General features: G+C 53.8%; 1 protein-coding gene across 1 annotated transcript; it reads right to left on the reverse strand.

Annotated features, from left to right (window-relative positions):
- Positions 1–1,797: 1,797 nt before the first annotated feature.
- LOC104327163 (trafficking regulator of GLUT4 1) lies at positions 1,798–14,886 on the reverse strand. Its single transcript, XM_075440395.1, has 3 exons — positions 14,419–14,886; positions 8,050–8,182; positions 1,798–7,445 (listed from the first exon to the last, which is right to left on the reverse strand). Exons 1-3 carry the CDS (start codon positions 14,812–14,814, stop codon positions 7,438–7,440), a joined length of 537 nt encoding a protein of 178 aa, XP_075296510.1. The 5' UTR covers positions 14,815–14,886; the 3' UTR covers positions 1,798–7,437.
- Positions 14,887–15,529: the final 643 nt, after the last annotated feature.

Genomic DNA, 15,529 nt, shown 5'->3' on the forward strand with positions numbered 1-15,529 from the left:
TGTGGCCAGCGGCGGGTCTAGAAGAACCAGTTACAGGTCCTTTGATCATTTTCTGAGATGCACATGAGGGTAACAGATCTGTTTTCCATGAGTTTGTTGACATTTAATCTGCATTTTTTCTGGCGTTGAGTACCTGGGAGGTTTTCCTATTTATTTCTTTTTTTCCCTCCAGAAAAAAAACCCTACAGTTTGCATCTTTGAGAAGGGGAAAGAGGTCTGTATCATAGCACTGCCCGTGAAAACGACAGGCAGACCAAAGCTTTACTGTGTCACATCACTGACGAAGGGATTTGGGTTTGGACCACAGGGGTGGTCTGGAACGGTCTGTTCACCCTGGTGCCTCGCCAGCACGGGCACAACCATTTCCTAAATGTGACCACAGCACACAACCCCTGAATCGGTTTCCTTGCAGCGTTTGCTGCAGAGTTATTACCCAGTGGGCTCCGTCGGGCGAGAGGGAGCGGAGCCCTGGGCCCACTGGGCTGCTGCGGCAGTGCCGGTGGCTCAGCGCTCTGTGATGCCTCCGGCCGTTCCGGTGGGGAGCGACCTGCCTCTGCCTTGGAGGGAACCTCATCGCAGGACGCGCTCCGGGCAGGGCCGCTGAGTACGTCCGCTGCTGAATCACGCTGCCGGCTGCCGACATTGCAGAGAATTTGCATCTCTCTTTTTCCATCATAGACATGGGTGAAAGTGTTGTGTCTGATACCAAGGCAACGCTCCGAGGCCGTAAAACCTCATTTTTGATCTCCGCTGCTGGTGGTGGCCCCTGCCTCCCACGTGCATGGTTTGTGCGTGCCGCTTTGCTGGGAGAGGGAAGGCGTCGTCCTCGGGAAGCTGCGGGACTCCGTTACCTCCGGTAAGTCCTGCCCAGAGCTGAAGCCTGGACAGCTGGAGCATATTCTGCAGAGCAGAGAGCTGTGTAAGGCAACTAATTCGTCTCAGGCTTGGCAAGTCTGGTCTCCAAGCTGAGCTGGGCTGGAAGCTACGTTGCCGTTCATTCCCGGAGGATGCCAGAGACGTGCAGCCAGAGGAGGGTGTTGGATTCAGCTGAAGGAGGTGGTTGTGCAACTCATCTTCAGTACAGACCAGTGGCCTTGGCTGGCTGGTGTGCCGTTACAGAGAAATGAACTCTGGTAGAGGCTCCAGGTGTGTGTTATACACGGTCAACACCCTTCCGGTCTGGCTGGGAAAGCTCCTCTGGGGGAAAAGACTAAAGCCAATGGTTTTGGTAATGGCTAAATTTTCAAGCCTTGACTTGAGAAATGTTAAAAAGGACTTGCTTCCTGGAGCTGCTTGCATTTAGGCTTTTTGAGTAGAGATCAAATATTGCTGTGCATTCTTGAAATCTATGGTTTTGATCAGTAATTGTTTTTTGAGCAGATTTGGAATTTGTTCTTTTGGACTTGGTTGTTCACCGTGCTATTGACCTGCAGCGGCAGGGCCAGCGATGAGAAGCAGTTCCCAGTGACTTCTGCCCATCCCACCCTCGCATGCTGCAAGCCAGGAGGATTTCTCCTCTTTCCCAGGGCAGGGAACAGCCAGCTGGAGACCTCCTGCAATGGCTGTGCTTCCCGAGGAGCTCGGTGCCGCTGGACTCTGCAGCACAAGGCTGATCTGTCTGAGCCTTTCTCTGCACTGACTTGTGCTGGTTTCTTCTGCCTTTTGCTTCTATGTACTATTTACAACCCACTGCACCCAACGTACCAGCTGATCTACTTGTTCTTGGAGCGTGAAGCAATAGTTAAATGAGTAGTTTGGATTTTTTTGTCTCATTTAGACAGAAGAAACAAGTTCAGCTTTGACCATGCATGTTACATTTTAATTTTTTTCTCATGCCAAGAAATACAAAGAAAGTATATAAGATATACCATATCATCCTGCAGAAGAAGAAACATCTATCAGCAAAGAGAAGCGCCCAGCTGCAATTCCTGATGTGGTCATGCTGTGTGAGAAACACGGCTCTTCCCGTTTGGCTTCGAAGCAGGAGGAGCCAGGGCATGGATGGTGGTGATGGCAGTGGGGGGGACAGACCCTGCACTTCCACACGAAGGATTGTGTCCTGGGCACCATCTGACAAGGGCATCTGCTCCCAAGTGGTACCAGGGTTGCCTTGGTGAACGCTGCACACATTCCCTTTCTGATGTTTCTTATCTTGGATGGGTATTTATAGGTTTGAATTTTGCTACCTACTGGTGTCAGCAAATGCTTTACAAATATTCCCACGTTGAAAAGGCTGCTTCCCCCACCCCCCCAAACCCCTTGGCTTGTGCCCAAGCATGGGAGTCTTCAGTCCAAACCTAATTGTCCTTGCCAAAATTAAAGGATGTATGCTGAAAGAAAATCGACCTTAAATCTGAAATTATTTCAGCTTGACTGTGCAGCCCTGGTTGTGGTTCTGTGAGAAGTAACAAAGTGATAGGGCAAGGTTGGGGGTATTGGGGAAAAAGAAAGTAAGTCGCTGGAGCAGCCCAGCGGGTGCATTCTGCAGCCTCTCCCTGGCCGCAGACCGAACGGAGAAGGAACGCTCGTTTTATCTAAAGGCAGGATCTGCTCCCCTTGCCTACATGGAGAAGTTGCCTCGGGAAGCTCGGCTGCTGCAGCGGTGCCTGCTTGGGTCCACAGCCAGCCCGGGTCAGAGCCTGAGAGGAGCTGGTTCGCTGCCCCTCGATAACCCCTTTTGGGGTAAGCCCAGCGATGGCATCTCATTGCCACCCAGACCTGTCCCAGATTAAAGGAAAGGCAGAGGGTGGGAGGGGAGAGCCGGTGAGACTCGCGCATTGCTCTGGGGGTAGAAATGCTGAGGGCAAAGTGTGTTGAACTGGCGAAGATGGGGAGAAAGGGGTAAACTGGAGCAGAGTGAAAAACCGACCAGAAAAAGCAAACCTGTCATTAACACAGCAAACTTTTAAATGAACTCTTCTGTCACTTTCTTTCTTCCCTTTGTGCTCGAACCCCTTTGGGCTCCTCTGCAGGCACCCGGGCGGGTGCCAGCCAGCCTGTTGCTGTGACCAGCCGACTGGTGCTACACCTTTTCTGACCATCGATCATCGCGTCCTACAAGAAGGTGAGATGAAACCAAGCTAGCTCGCCTGCTCGGCAGCAGCAAATTCCTTGTTCAGCTTAAGCCTTCAATCTGGCATTGGTGCACCCAGCAAGGGCTCTTCTGTGCCGCTCCCCCCAAACCCCGGGGAGAAGAGCCCAGGGACTCCAGTGCCGGAGAGGTGCCATCAGCCACGCGCTCTGCTCAGAGGCTCTTTCCCAAGCAGTGCAAACCGTGTATTTATATCCCACCAGGACCTCACACTTGTCGATCGTAACTCCTACTTCAGCTTACATTTAGAGACGTTTCCCACCTTCTCCATCTCTTCAGCAAGCTCTCCTCCTACCAGCTCAACTCCGCTGTCAGGTAAGGCTGGATTGCCACCCCATCGCTTGGATCTCTCGCCTCTCCCTCACCAGGGGGTAGAAGTTGGTCAGACCCTGGGGATTTTGTGACTGTTCTAGTTGCGAGCACATAGAAAACCTGGTCCTGACGCGCTTAGAGGAGGCTGCAGCAGGTGGCAACGAGCTGTGACATAAGTAACAGGGTTTGTTTGTGGGGATGGGGCGGGAAAGTCTTTTTGTGACACACAGTTTTTGTGATCACCCTCCTGCACGCTAAAAAAAAGTTAAGGAGAAGAGCAGTTGTGCCTGGATATGGAAAAAAAAGACGCTTGCACTTAGGTAAATGCTAAATCAGCAAAAAATCACGAGGGATGCTGTTGTTCCCCAGATGTAGACCAAAGGAGGAAACTTGAGTGCTGGTGGCCTCAGGATGAAGTTCTGCCATGATTTAGCCCCACATAACGCAATCGCAGGTGAGGTGTACGTCAAAGGTTGGGGACTCAGCAACTCTTCCTTCGCAAATACAAGCTAATGCTCCCAAAAGAGCCAACGGGGCAGCTGAGCTGCCATAAAACCACGTGGAAAGCAAGGATCTCACGGCAAAATCTTTGCAAAATATCAGGCTGCAAAACTTATGGGGAAGCTGGGGGAGAGCAGGGAGAAGGGACTTTCCCGGTAACCCTGGGGAGTTTGTTACTACAGCACTGGAGAGCCAGGTTGCAAGGAGAGATGGTATTTTGTCAGGAGTGACTGCAGAGGTTTTCCTCTGGATTTCAACGCAGGATAAGAACCAAAAAGCTGTATTCAAGAGTGCAGAGCAGGGCAGCTGTATCGAATCAGAAAGAAGAGTAAAAATCAAAGGAATTTAAGGGTCTTAGTTTTTCTTTTTTGTTACACTTCATACTGAGATGAACAGCAGTCACCTGAGCAGCCCAATGATACAGGCTGAGAGGGGGCACAAGCCATGTTTGGATGCATGCAACAAATCATCACCGCGGGGCTTTTTTGGGAAAACTTCTGCCTTCTCCTGCTTTCGGATGAATTCTGGTACCTCTGCTGCCCTGTGCTTCACCAACCTGGGGCTTCTCCCGGCAGGGACCATTGCAGCTCCCTAGCAAAGCCCCCTCGGCCCTACGGCTGCAGGTATCCCAGTCCATTTTGAAGTGTGGTGTGTGTTTTCCTAGATCCCTTGGGAAAAATCAGACTCGGAGGAAATCTGTATTCATACATGGTGCTGTTAAGGAGGAGAAAGAAAAACAGGTTTCTTTTTGGAGCTGTGCGGTGCGTGTGACTCTGAGCAACTTTGCCACCCGTGCAATTAGAGCCGAGTAACGCTAACCCACCTCGTGGGGGGGGTGAGGTTTAATCCTTTGAATGTGGTGAAGCACTTGAGATGAAAGGCTTTATGTAATGATAAAAGAGCATTTACATTCTTACTTAATAAATACTTGGCGCCCTCAAGTACTATAACTCATTGCAGCAGCTTTCCCTGCATGTCGGCTCTCTCTGCCCCAGGAGGAGCTTGCTCAGCTCTTCCAATCAGCTGAAGTTGGGCAGCTCAGAGAGCAAAGGCAGACGACGCGCAGACAAGCAGCGCTGCCCTTACCTATCTCAGAAAAAACCATCCATGTTTCCCAGCGAGCAGCTTTCGGGTTCAAGCGCTGAAGAAGGAAACATCTGGGGGATTTGATGGGATTTCATCAACCAGAAGTTGAGAGTTTGAGTCGCCAAGGGAGGGTTTCGGATGAGCTCAGGGAGATGATGTCTGGTGCCAAGGGGCACCCTGGCAGTGGCTGCGGGTGGGAGCTCACACCCAGCAGCGCTCAGCGGCCCCTGTCCGCTGAAGCTTACGGAAAATGAATTGCAAAAGAAAGGTTGCAAATTCGGTCCATTTTAGAAACCAATAGTTTGTAATAAAGCTCAGGCAAAGGGGTAGATGGGAATGGAGCCCAAGAAAGTGCCGGAGTGATGTGCTGTTGCTGTGAGTCCCTGGAACCCCTTTTGATGGAGCGAAAAATGCTAACAGCGTGTCTAGGGGATTTGGCTTTGTTACCCTCTGGATTCCAATAACATCCAAGCAAAATAAAACACGTTAAAGAGGAGCCATCAAACTGGTGATGAGGATTTTCACAGCGATGCTCATGGCCTTGCACGTTAGGTACTGCAGAGTAACTACAGCGTGGATGTACAGTGCACCCCTACCCTGTGCTAACCCCACATGCGCGAGTGCCCACTCCCATGCTCCGGAGAAGTTCGTGCCAAGCAGTTACCATGTCGTGAAGTTTCTTGTGGCGTGCAGTAGATTCTCCATGTAGACAAGCCCTCAGAAGCATTAGATTTGGTCTAAGATTTGGGATTTTTTTTCGGGAGATTGACGGTAAGGAGCAGAAGTGCTCTGAAGCACCGTATTTCTCAGTGCAGCCCGTATTTCTCAGTCCCAGGCTGCCAGCTGGAGACAACGGAAAGGCTGGGGAGTGCAGCTCTTGGCCATGTACTTGTGCCCGCAAAGTTTTGCTAAAAGAGAGAGGCTCAGCTAATACGGAGCCAATGGATATGGCCAGAAGCCATCTACAAAGCCTGAATAAAATAACAGGCGATGAAACTTTGCATAGTCTGGGTGGCCAAATAAAGGACCAGCCCCAGTAACAACCCGCGGCAAGGACAGGGTGAAGGGGAAGAAGGAGGGATGGGGCTGGATGGAGGCTCGAGGGAGCGTGTTGGGATCGGATCCCACGGGAAACAGCCGAAGAGCCGCGCAATATGGAAGACGTGGCAGGGCGCGGAGTACGTATAGGCAGTTCGGAAGGAGAAAAGTCTATTCTTTTCTTGTGTTATATATAAAACATTAAAAAATAATACTACTCGTGGATCTGACCCCAGCCAGCTCTGGGGATGCTGGAGATTTTCAGAGATGCAGAAGAGCGTGTGAGGGGTGCAGGGACAGGAATGGGATCTTAAACTCCTCCATGCCTCTGAAAATCTCCTGGAAGGCCCTACGCTGGAGCCCAGAAGGATCGGGGAGACGAGCACTGACAGCGGCGGGGGTTGGATCACGCTGAAGCTTTTCTGTGATGGACATGAAGTGACAGAAATGTGTAAGTGGGTAGAACGGGCTCTCCGTGCCTTGGTACTGCTGCTACAGATGAACCAGGCTCTTTTCTCAGCGCCATGAGTATTAACCTCACTTTGGGTGCACAGAGAGAGAAATGTGTGGGTTCACAGACAAAACAGTTTTTCCTTCCATTAAAAACCCCACCATGGGATGCGGGTGAGGAGGAGCCCGGCGTTCTCATGCAGCAACATCCTGCTCTGCCAGCTCTGAGAGCTGCCCTAAGTGATAAAAGAGCTCATAGGAACAGACATGGAGAACATTCCCAAAGGCATGCAAATGGTCATTGTCTCTTTTTTTTTTTTTTCATCAAAAATACAAAAGCACCCACCACGTCCTCCAGCTTTTGCAGCTGCGTTTCGATCGGAGCAGAGCCGTGGTCCTGCTGCAGCTCTGCTCTCCCTCCTCCGTGGAACAGCTCTCAGCTCCTGATGGCAGTTTGAGCTTTGTGGTTTTGTTTTGTTTTTGTAGAGACAGAGAATTTGACGATTTAAAAACCAATGACCTCCCAAAAATTCAGTGACTTGTGCCAAAATTCTTAGGAGGTCTCCTCAAAAAGTCCTGTTCTCGTCTTAAATTTTTCTTTTAAAATAAGCTTCGTTCTTGAAACTCTCTCCTCCTCTTGTACTTTAGTTGTCTCCCCACTCCGTGAGTTTTGCTGGAGGGGAATGAGGTAGTGGATTTCCCCCTTCTCCTCTCCGCTCGGCATCCAATGGTCATTCCCATTCCTTCTTGCGATGTTTTTTATCCCATCACTTGTACAAACTCATTTCCAAGAGGCGGTGAAGTAGAAGCATGCGTTCTTTCAGTCGGCGCTCCAGAGCAGGCTGTCTAGGGCTGCCCACCTACACTGTGACAATTTTTTGTTGCAAGGCTGAAAGTAAAAACCCCAAAAGGAAAGTTGTCTTCCTCCTCTTCAAGGTATTTGCATGCTAAAACGTCTTCTAGGAAACTGTAAAATAAAGAGAGTTGTAGGGCAGCTTCCAGTAGTCACAGGTGTTTCCCTTACACTCTTGGTTTGGGCTTTGAGTGTTTCTGAGGTTCCTGCTTGCCTGAGCTGTGCTGCCATCGATCATGCTGGTTTTGACAGGTGGGTTTGTGATTGGGAGGTTCCCCAAACATTTTGGGATTGCATTTCTGGGCAGGTTGATTTGTGTCCCTTCAGTTTTTACCCCACTACACTCTTCTAAACCCACCACAGCCTTTGCCAGGGCAAGACCTTTCACCAGAGGGACCTTGTATGGTCACCACTGCACTACGGGACAGCACAGGGAGGACTTTCTGTTCCGATCGTTTGAACAGTGAGTGTTGCTCCTGCAAGGAGCCCATTTTCTAAGGTGTTTTGCATGCGTGTGTGCAGCTGGTGATGGTCAAACTGGCCTGGACCGTATGGGTGCTTAGTGCCCTGCCACTGCAGCTGGGGTGGGAATGGAGCCCCACCTGCCCTAGGATGCTGGTGGACGGTGGTCAGGCGTGTCCTGTAAACTGGGCTGGAGACGGGAGCTCTGTGAGGTTCCTGCTCTAGCTGGGCTGGGGAAAAGAGAAGGAGATGTTACCTCTGACGCTGAGTGAAATGTAGAGCACGATGATGATGGTCCCCAGGATGATGGAGACGATGCTGAGCAGCCTGGCCATGCGGCCGAGTCGCCGGGCTCCGTCCATGTCCCCTTGCTGCCCGCTGTTCCTCGACTGCAGGGAAACACAGAAAGAGGAGCTTGAGAACGGCCGCAGCCCTGGGGTGACTGGCTGTAGTCCCCAAAACGGGAGCTGCTGTGTCAGCGGAGGCTGGATTGGCCATCCTGGGCTCTCACAGGATGACACGCGAGTCCCCTCTGCTTTCGCAGCCAGTGGTCCTGCTAAACAGCCGTGCCCGGAGCAGCCCGTCTGGGATGCTGTTCTGCTCACCCTGGGCACGAGCAGGACTGGCTCGAGTCTGTATTTTATCAGAGTGACTAAGAAATAGCCCCAGCGTGGGGCAGGAGGCACAGCGCAGCCCCCTCCAGCAGCAGCCCCTCTCTGACTCTTTCATGGAAAACCCTGAAATTCTTGACTTTGGTCCCCAGAGCAGCAGGGACTGTGCAGGGGACTGCATCTCCCAGGGGTACCGCTTCCCTTCTAGAGCCTATGTTCAAGGAAAAGCATCCTGCCTCCATCATCTTCTGCAAATTTATTTATGTATTGAGAAATTATTCCGAGTTTAACTATGACCGACCTACCAATAAAAAAAAAGCAGCGTGTGGCCTCTTTGCTGGCTGTTGGAGCTGAATGTTTGTGCGAGAGGAAAGGGCTTTGATAAAGTGGGCAGCAACTGCTGGCTTTCGTCTTGCGATGGGATGTGCTTTGGTGGCTCTGCATCACCCTGAATTTCTGCATCGCCTTAGGTGTGTTGTGCTCGCCGTCTCTGTTTTTACACGCAGCCTTCCTACAGTTAATTCCTGCTCTTGTGTGTGCTGTAGGGAGGGAAGGAATAGTCCATATAGCTTCTCTAGTCTGCCTCTAGTTTCACTGTGATTTCCCCTGCTGCTCTATTGATTTCTTCGAGCAGCTCAGTGAAAGCTTTCCTCTGCTCCGTGACTGAAAGAAAGGGCTCCCTGGCCACGGGCTGAGGAACAGGATGGGGGAAGGCACTGTCAGGTGCCTGGAAATTATGGTGTGTGGACTCATTAAGGGATGAAGAGAGATCCCCAAGAGCTGGAGCTAGATCAGCTTGCACTGATCTTTGGTGGGCATTGGCGTTGTAACGGGAGGCTCTCAGCTGGGATAAATTGTGGCAGTCCTTATCTTTGGGAACAAGTGGCAACCCAGGGTGGATGGACAACACATCTTGGAGGTTTCCTTGGAAACCTTGCTTTTCACTGCTCAGTCTGGGCTGGCCACCCATGGGCTCAGCAGAGATCCAGACCCTGGAGGCATCTCCAGAGGGTTTAGTGAAGCTTCCCTGGGGTCTGTCCAGCAGTGCTGCTGAGGCCACAGCTGCAAGTGGCTGGGTGGGCTGAGCAGGATTTGGGCTTGCACCCAAAGGGGAAAGGCGTGAGACTGGATGAGCATGGGCTCACCAACGCCTTGCCTGGTGCCTGATGGGGCAGTGAAGGCGATGCTGTGGCCTCACTCCTCCGAGCTTCAGTGCCAGCTCTCTTACTGCTCGCTGGACAAGAGAAGCCTCCACCTGTGCTGACAACACACAGCAACCTGAAGACCAAGCACAGCTCGTCAGAAAAGTTATAATGCACAGATGCATTGTAAACTTTCAGAGTAGGTGATTAAATAAGAACCCAATCTTGTTTCTTGCTCTTGTAATTAGCAGTCATTTGGTTCCTAAGTGAAAAATACTGAAAGTCAGAGTTCCTGGTGAGGGAGACGCATTACTGCTGCGAGAAGAGCCCAGAGTGGTCCCCAGTCTGCCGGTGTGAGTGTGCTGGGCTTCCTGCGCTTGGCTGCGGGAGCACCTAGCACTTAGCCGAAGGGCAGCTGTGCAGTACCACGGCGAGGTTCTTATGGTGAAATTACTCACCGTGCGTCAGCATTCGCTGCGTGTGCAGTGGAGAGGCTGCAGCCCCTCCATCAGCAAAACAGGAGCTCCCTGCTCGGGAAGAGGCAGACGGTCTGCCGCTAGCTTGGCTCTCCGGACCGAAAAGCCTTCCTGAATTCATGCAGAGCCCTTCTGCCTCCTGTGAAACCCATCGGGGAGGGCTTTTGGAAGGAGGGAAATTGGATAAGGAGTTTTAAGGTCCATCGGTAACATTTTCACCTGGCTGGGAAGGCTTGGAGTGGGGGGAAAGGGAAGCAAGCCAGGCTGGGGGGAGGAGGGAGCCCGGCACACGGGTCTGTCACCCTGACCCGGTGCAGGAGTCAGGCAAAACTCCCCTCGACCTCACTGGGGATGGGGTTTGGTAGATACTTTAGTTGCCTTGAAGCAGTTACTCTTTCTTTAGGGGTGCTTTTAAGTAACGTTTTTACTTGGGTTAAAGGCTTCTTTCACTGCCCTGTCCATCTCCAGCCATGCTGCTAAAACTGGGGAAGCTCCGAGTTAAAAAAATAAATATGCTAGTTAAAAAGAGTTAAAGGTGGAAGTGTATTTAAAAAATCCCACCTTCCTTTCAAAAAAAGTGTATCTCAGAAATAACAACCGTGGTGGAAAGGGTCCCCTGTCAAATGTGGGGTTTTTTTAAAAAAAGGAAAATTGAGAGTCAGGCAGCCCAGCACAGCTCCAGCACTAACCGTGAAACATCACTGAGGATTCAAATGAGCACACGCTTCGTCTTACGACCCAATTTCCCACTCCTCCTGCTTTAAGACCGCTACCCTCTTGGCGGCACCATGGCCGGAGGGTCCCCAGCCCCAGCCCGGCTGCGTGCTGGCTGCTGCTCCGTGGTGCTCGGGGAGGTAAAATGCGGCTTTGGAGGTTTCCATGTACTCGTCTTAGTCTGTATCACCACGTAAATAACGTAGCGGAGCCCCAACCAGGCGGCTGCTTCCGCTGCATCCCTGCAAAAGTCCCACTCCGCTCACATGCCCCCCTGCATAACGTCCCCACTGCTGACACCAAGAGAGAGCTCGAGACCTTGTTTTCTATGGTCTGGACAGCACGTTGGACAGACAATATCCAAAATATCGATGAGATGCAGCCAAGAGCCTGCTGTCATCACAGAACAGGAGGTGACAAAGACGAAGCCTCATGGGCTGGTGGCGAGAGACGGGGAGGACGCAGTAGCCCAGGGACTGACGGGATCCCTGCCCTGCTCACTGACAGCTTCCAGCATTTGGGAGTTTTTTTTAAAGCTCTGATTTTTCTAACAAGTGTAATATTTTTGCAGGGCGTGGGTTAGATTGCGGTGAAATATGCAGTTTTAGCTGTCTCCTAAGGAAAATATATAGGCTTAGGCACTGATATATTTCTCACTACAGCGTCTGGAAGTGTTTACTGCTCATTTATCCTGAACAATTCTGAAAAATACATCAGCACTGGCACGGGGTGTTTAGCAAGCATTTGTTACTGTGCATCTATTATTCACTGGTGTGGAACGGTTTGATGATAACTCTCTAGTATCACTAATCCTGTGTTTTGCTTTCCCCATAAAAACATGAACATCTTGTTTATTAATTGAGGCTCGCCGAGGCAGAATATCTGAGCGGGGCTTGAGGGCTGCGGGGGAGCGAGTGGCTCTGCGTGCGCCGAGGGACTCCGTGTCACAGCAAACGAGTCTCAGCAGACGGGGAGGACCCTGGAAGCGGGGCTTGAACAGCAGCACCCGTGGGGCCAGGTAAGTCTGGGTGATTCGAGAGAGTTACTCATCTTACCTGTTTTCAAACTGTTTTCTGTTCATGTTACAGTTCAGAAGAGCTTTTTTTCCCCTGATAGATCACCTAAGTTGTCTTGTTGCAAATGAAGGCAATTACTTTTCTGTGCTAGTCCCAGGGACAGAGAAGACAAATTGTCACCTCCTCTCCCCCGCAGTCTTTCCCAATTTATGAACCGGCTTTGGACGCACGCTGCTGCCTTCCACCAGAATAAATCATTAATCCTCGACACTTGCGTTTTGTTGGAGAAAACACTCTGAGAGGTAGAAGTCAACACCAGACTGAGATGACTGTGCCATTTAAAATGAGTGAGGATAGTCTGCGTTCTCCCACACCTTTCGGGAATGACAGCCCTCCTTTTGGACACCAAGTGCTGTGCAGAATTGCCCTTGGCATTACTTTATGCTGGTTCTGGCTGGATTTACCTTTCTTTTTCACTTCATTTGTTTGGAGTTTTGTGCACTGGTGAGTGACCCCCTCTGCATCTTCCCCTGATGTGACTGCACTTTGGTAGGAAGGGGAAGGGATTTGGTGACAGCGAAGCAGGTGGTGTGGGTGGGTGTGGGTGTGGTGCCCTGCCCTGCCCTGCCCTGCACTCCTCTGGGATGGTCCCACGGGGCTGGGCTGCCCTGTGTCCATCAGCCCCGCTCTCCACTCGGGGAGGGACCCAAACCCCTCAGTGCAGCCAGGTCCTCGCTTGGTCAAGAAAATGCATCCAAGGGTCAGTGCAGGAGCCTCCAGGAAGCTCATTTTCCTGAGCCCAGCATTATCAGGAACAGGCTGGGGGCTAGAGCAGATTTTTTTTCCCCACCTCTGGCCGTAGGCCCTGCTGGGATCTGAGAGCAGCTTTTGAAAAATGATTTATGAGACGCTAAACCCAAAAGCCTTCATTTGCTTTCCTTTCTGGTTGCTGCTTATTACTCAGAAAAAAAGCTTTCATGTGCAAAAAGCATTGACTTAGGAAAGAAAAATACAATTGCAGAGCTAAAGGAATGTCAGCACATTGTGGAAAGGCCCCCCCTGCCCCCCCCAGGTGCTGGGAGTTGCAAGAACCTGGCTCCTGCTCAGATTTGTGCGTGATCAGGCACTCCTGGGTTTTATTCTGTGGAGAGACCTAAGCCTGTGGGACCCTCGGGGGCGTCACTGGGAACTAAATTTCTCCCTGGGGTAAGCAGGTGACACATCAGCTGGTGCTCCAAGAGCTGTTTCTGCTGGCAAGATGACCCAGCCAGATGTTTCGTGGCTCCCCAGGGTCAGCACAGAGCAAGGATCACTCCTCGTCCCGCTCCGCTGGTGCCGTGCAGGGGTCCCTGGCGGGCAAGTTGTGGGGGGGGGTGGAGGAGGTGATGATCAAGGCATGGCCAAGACTAGAAAGGTCAGTGATAAATTAGGTGTCGCGTGGGACAGGGAGTGCAGGGACGACTGTGAAGGGGTCAGAGGATGCGCACTGGTTGCTAATGTGCTGTGTGTGCTAGAAACCTTGTCCTGGAGGACAAGCTTGTCCCAGTGCGCCATCTGCCTTGGTGGCCCCAGAGGGATGAGGAAGGGGATGCCCGGCCCCAGCCCTGGGTGGGCTCTGGTCAATGCTGTCAAGGGCCTTGGAAGCAGAGGACGGCCAGATAATCTCATTGCCTTGTTGGTCCTGCCTCCCTTTGGGATCGACACAGTAAATACGCACCGGTACCTCGCTGTCTAGCGGTATGAACTGGCTCCTGCTCTTTTTTCACTGCTTACTCTTCTACTCCATGGGCCTTATGTGGCCCAAGGCACACCCCCACCGCACTGGAGGCTCGAACGCCTCCGAGGCAGAGTGTGAGAATCTATTTTGCATGAACGCTAATGTGGTTGGAAAATCCCCGTGAGAGCCCTTGTTTATTACCATGGATATGCAATACCCAGCTGCTTTCTCTCTCATTGCAGTGCAAAGCCAAACCAGGCTGGCTGGCTTCCCCGTATGCTGCCTAGACAGGCTCCGCCACACCACTGGACTACGCAGATGACAGCTGGCCCTGGCAGAAATACGATGATTCCTCCTCAAAATGGAAACTGGTCTCTCTAGGGGGCTTTCTGTGGCCACTGCCGCTGCCCTTCTTCAAGTTGTTGGTGTTTTTTGGGGGGAAGTGCCGGTTGCAGGTGCCCCTTGGTGAATTTCTGTGTGAGAAGCAGGTAATTGCTTAACCTGAGCTGATTTTGAAAGAGAAGATTTGCCTCCATCTCGAATCGACAGCATAAAAGGTGCCCGGGGGGGCTGTAGGGTTGTCCTGAGGGGTAAGGGGGTTGCAGGGCTGTGCCGACCAAGCCGGGAGCCCTCCAGAGCGGCTCGCCGAGCATCCCGCAGCTCTGCCCTGGCTACTCCCGCATCCCACCCCAAAATCCCGCGCCGCCCTTCTTCCCCCCCCCCCCTCCCCGCCTCCCGCAAGCTGTCCCGGTCCCCACCGGCTCAGAGACCCCCACCACCCCCCTCCTCCACCCGTCTCCCTTCCCCGATGGGCTCCCGGCTGAGCTGCGGGAGCTGTGCGGGCTCCTCCCGCCGGTGCAGCACCGCGGACAGCTCCGGGGCGGGGTGGTGCGGGAAGCCGGTGGCGGGGGGGGCGGGGGGGGGATGCCGGGCGGGTCCCCGCACTCACCATAATGGAGAAGACGAGGGCCACCACGTTGATGGGCCAGACGGGGCAGAAGCAGGAGAAGATGGCGAGCACCAGGTAGTCCCGCGGGCGGCCCTGCTCCGCCGCCGCCGTGCTGGTGGCCGTGGAGGAGGCTCTGCCCAGGCTGAGCCGGGACGGCGAGAGCGGGGCCGCTTCCAGGTGCCCGACCGACACCGACTTGTAGGCGAGCCCGTGCCCGTTGCGCTCCGCCTCGCCGGCCAGCGCGGCCGTGAAGGATTTGGAACCTCGGAGGCCCTTCTCCTCCCGGCTTTCGGTAGCCGCCAGCAGTTTCTCGGTCTCCTGGAAACGGGTGGGCAAGGCCGTGCCCGACCCCGGAGCGGAGCCCGAACCCCCCGGCGCGGAGCCGCCGCTCGCCATGGCCCGGCGCGGAGCGGGCTCCCGGCTCTGCCCGCCGCTCTGCGCCCCGGGCCCGCCGCCCCCGGGAGGCCGTGCCGGAGGAGGGGCCAGCCCGGCTCGGCCCCCGGGGCAGGCTCGGGGCCGCGGACCGCCCCCGGGGTGTCCCCCTGCCCCCCGGCCGCGCCCAGATCCGGGGATGCGGTTGGGAAAGCCGGGGGTGCCCCCCCGCCCTACCGATCTCCCCCACTCCCCCGCCCTTCCCGGAGACCCCCCCGGGCTCCGCTGCAGCCGTGCGTGAGAGCCCGGCCCCGACCGAGCTCGGTTGGTGCCGGCGGGGCATCCCGGGGGAGCGGGGGGGTGGAAAGCCGGGTGCCCCCGCGTCCCTTTCCCCAGGGAAGGGGGGGGACGTCGGCACAGACCCGTCCCTGGGCGGTGGGGGGGGACCCCGGGGGTACCCCGGCCCCAGCCGCCTCTGGGTGGGGAAGCATCCTGCCCAGGCGCGGGGTGCGAGGAGACCCTGGGTGCTCTGCGCTGAGCCCGCTCTGCCCTCCCCACGAGTGGGTGGGTGTCCCTGCAGACGGGGCGGCTGGGGATGGGGTACCCCATCAGTGGGGGGTTCTGTGTCCGTACGTAGGACCCGCACAGGAGAGAGGGTGCTGTGGCAGGGGTGGGTCGCATCCTGCAAAGCAAAGAACAGCATCCTTGGGAGCAGGGGGGGCTGTGAGTGGCAGGAGAG

The sequence above is a fragment of the Opisthocomus hoazin genome, chromosome 20, assembly GCF_030867145.1.
Source record: "Opisthocomus hoazin isolate bOpiHoa1 chromosome 20, bOpiHoa1.hap1, whole genome shotgun sequence".
Lineage (NCBI taxonomy): Eukaryota > Metazoa > Chordata > Aves > Opisthocomiformes > Opisthocomidae > Opisthocomus > Opisthocomus hoazin.

Coding starts and splice junctions, on each gene's coding strand:
- LOC104327163 (XM_075440395.1), bottom strand. CDS start 14,814: ATGGCGAGCGGCGGCTCCGCGCCGGGGGGTTCGGGCTCCGCTCCGGGG. Junction 8,183..14,418: donor CCCTCGTCTTCTCCATTATG/GTGAGTGCGGGG, acceptor GTTTCCCTGCAG/TCGAGGAACAGCGGGCAGCA.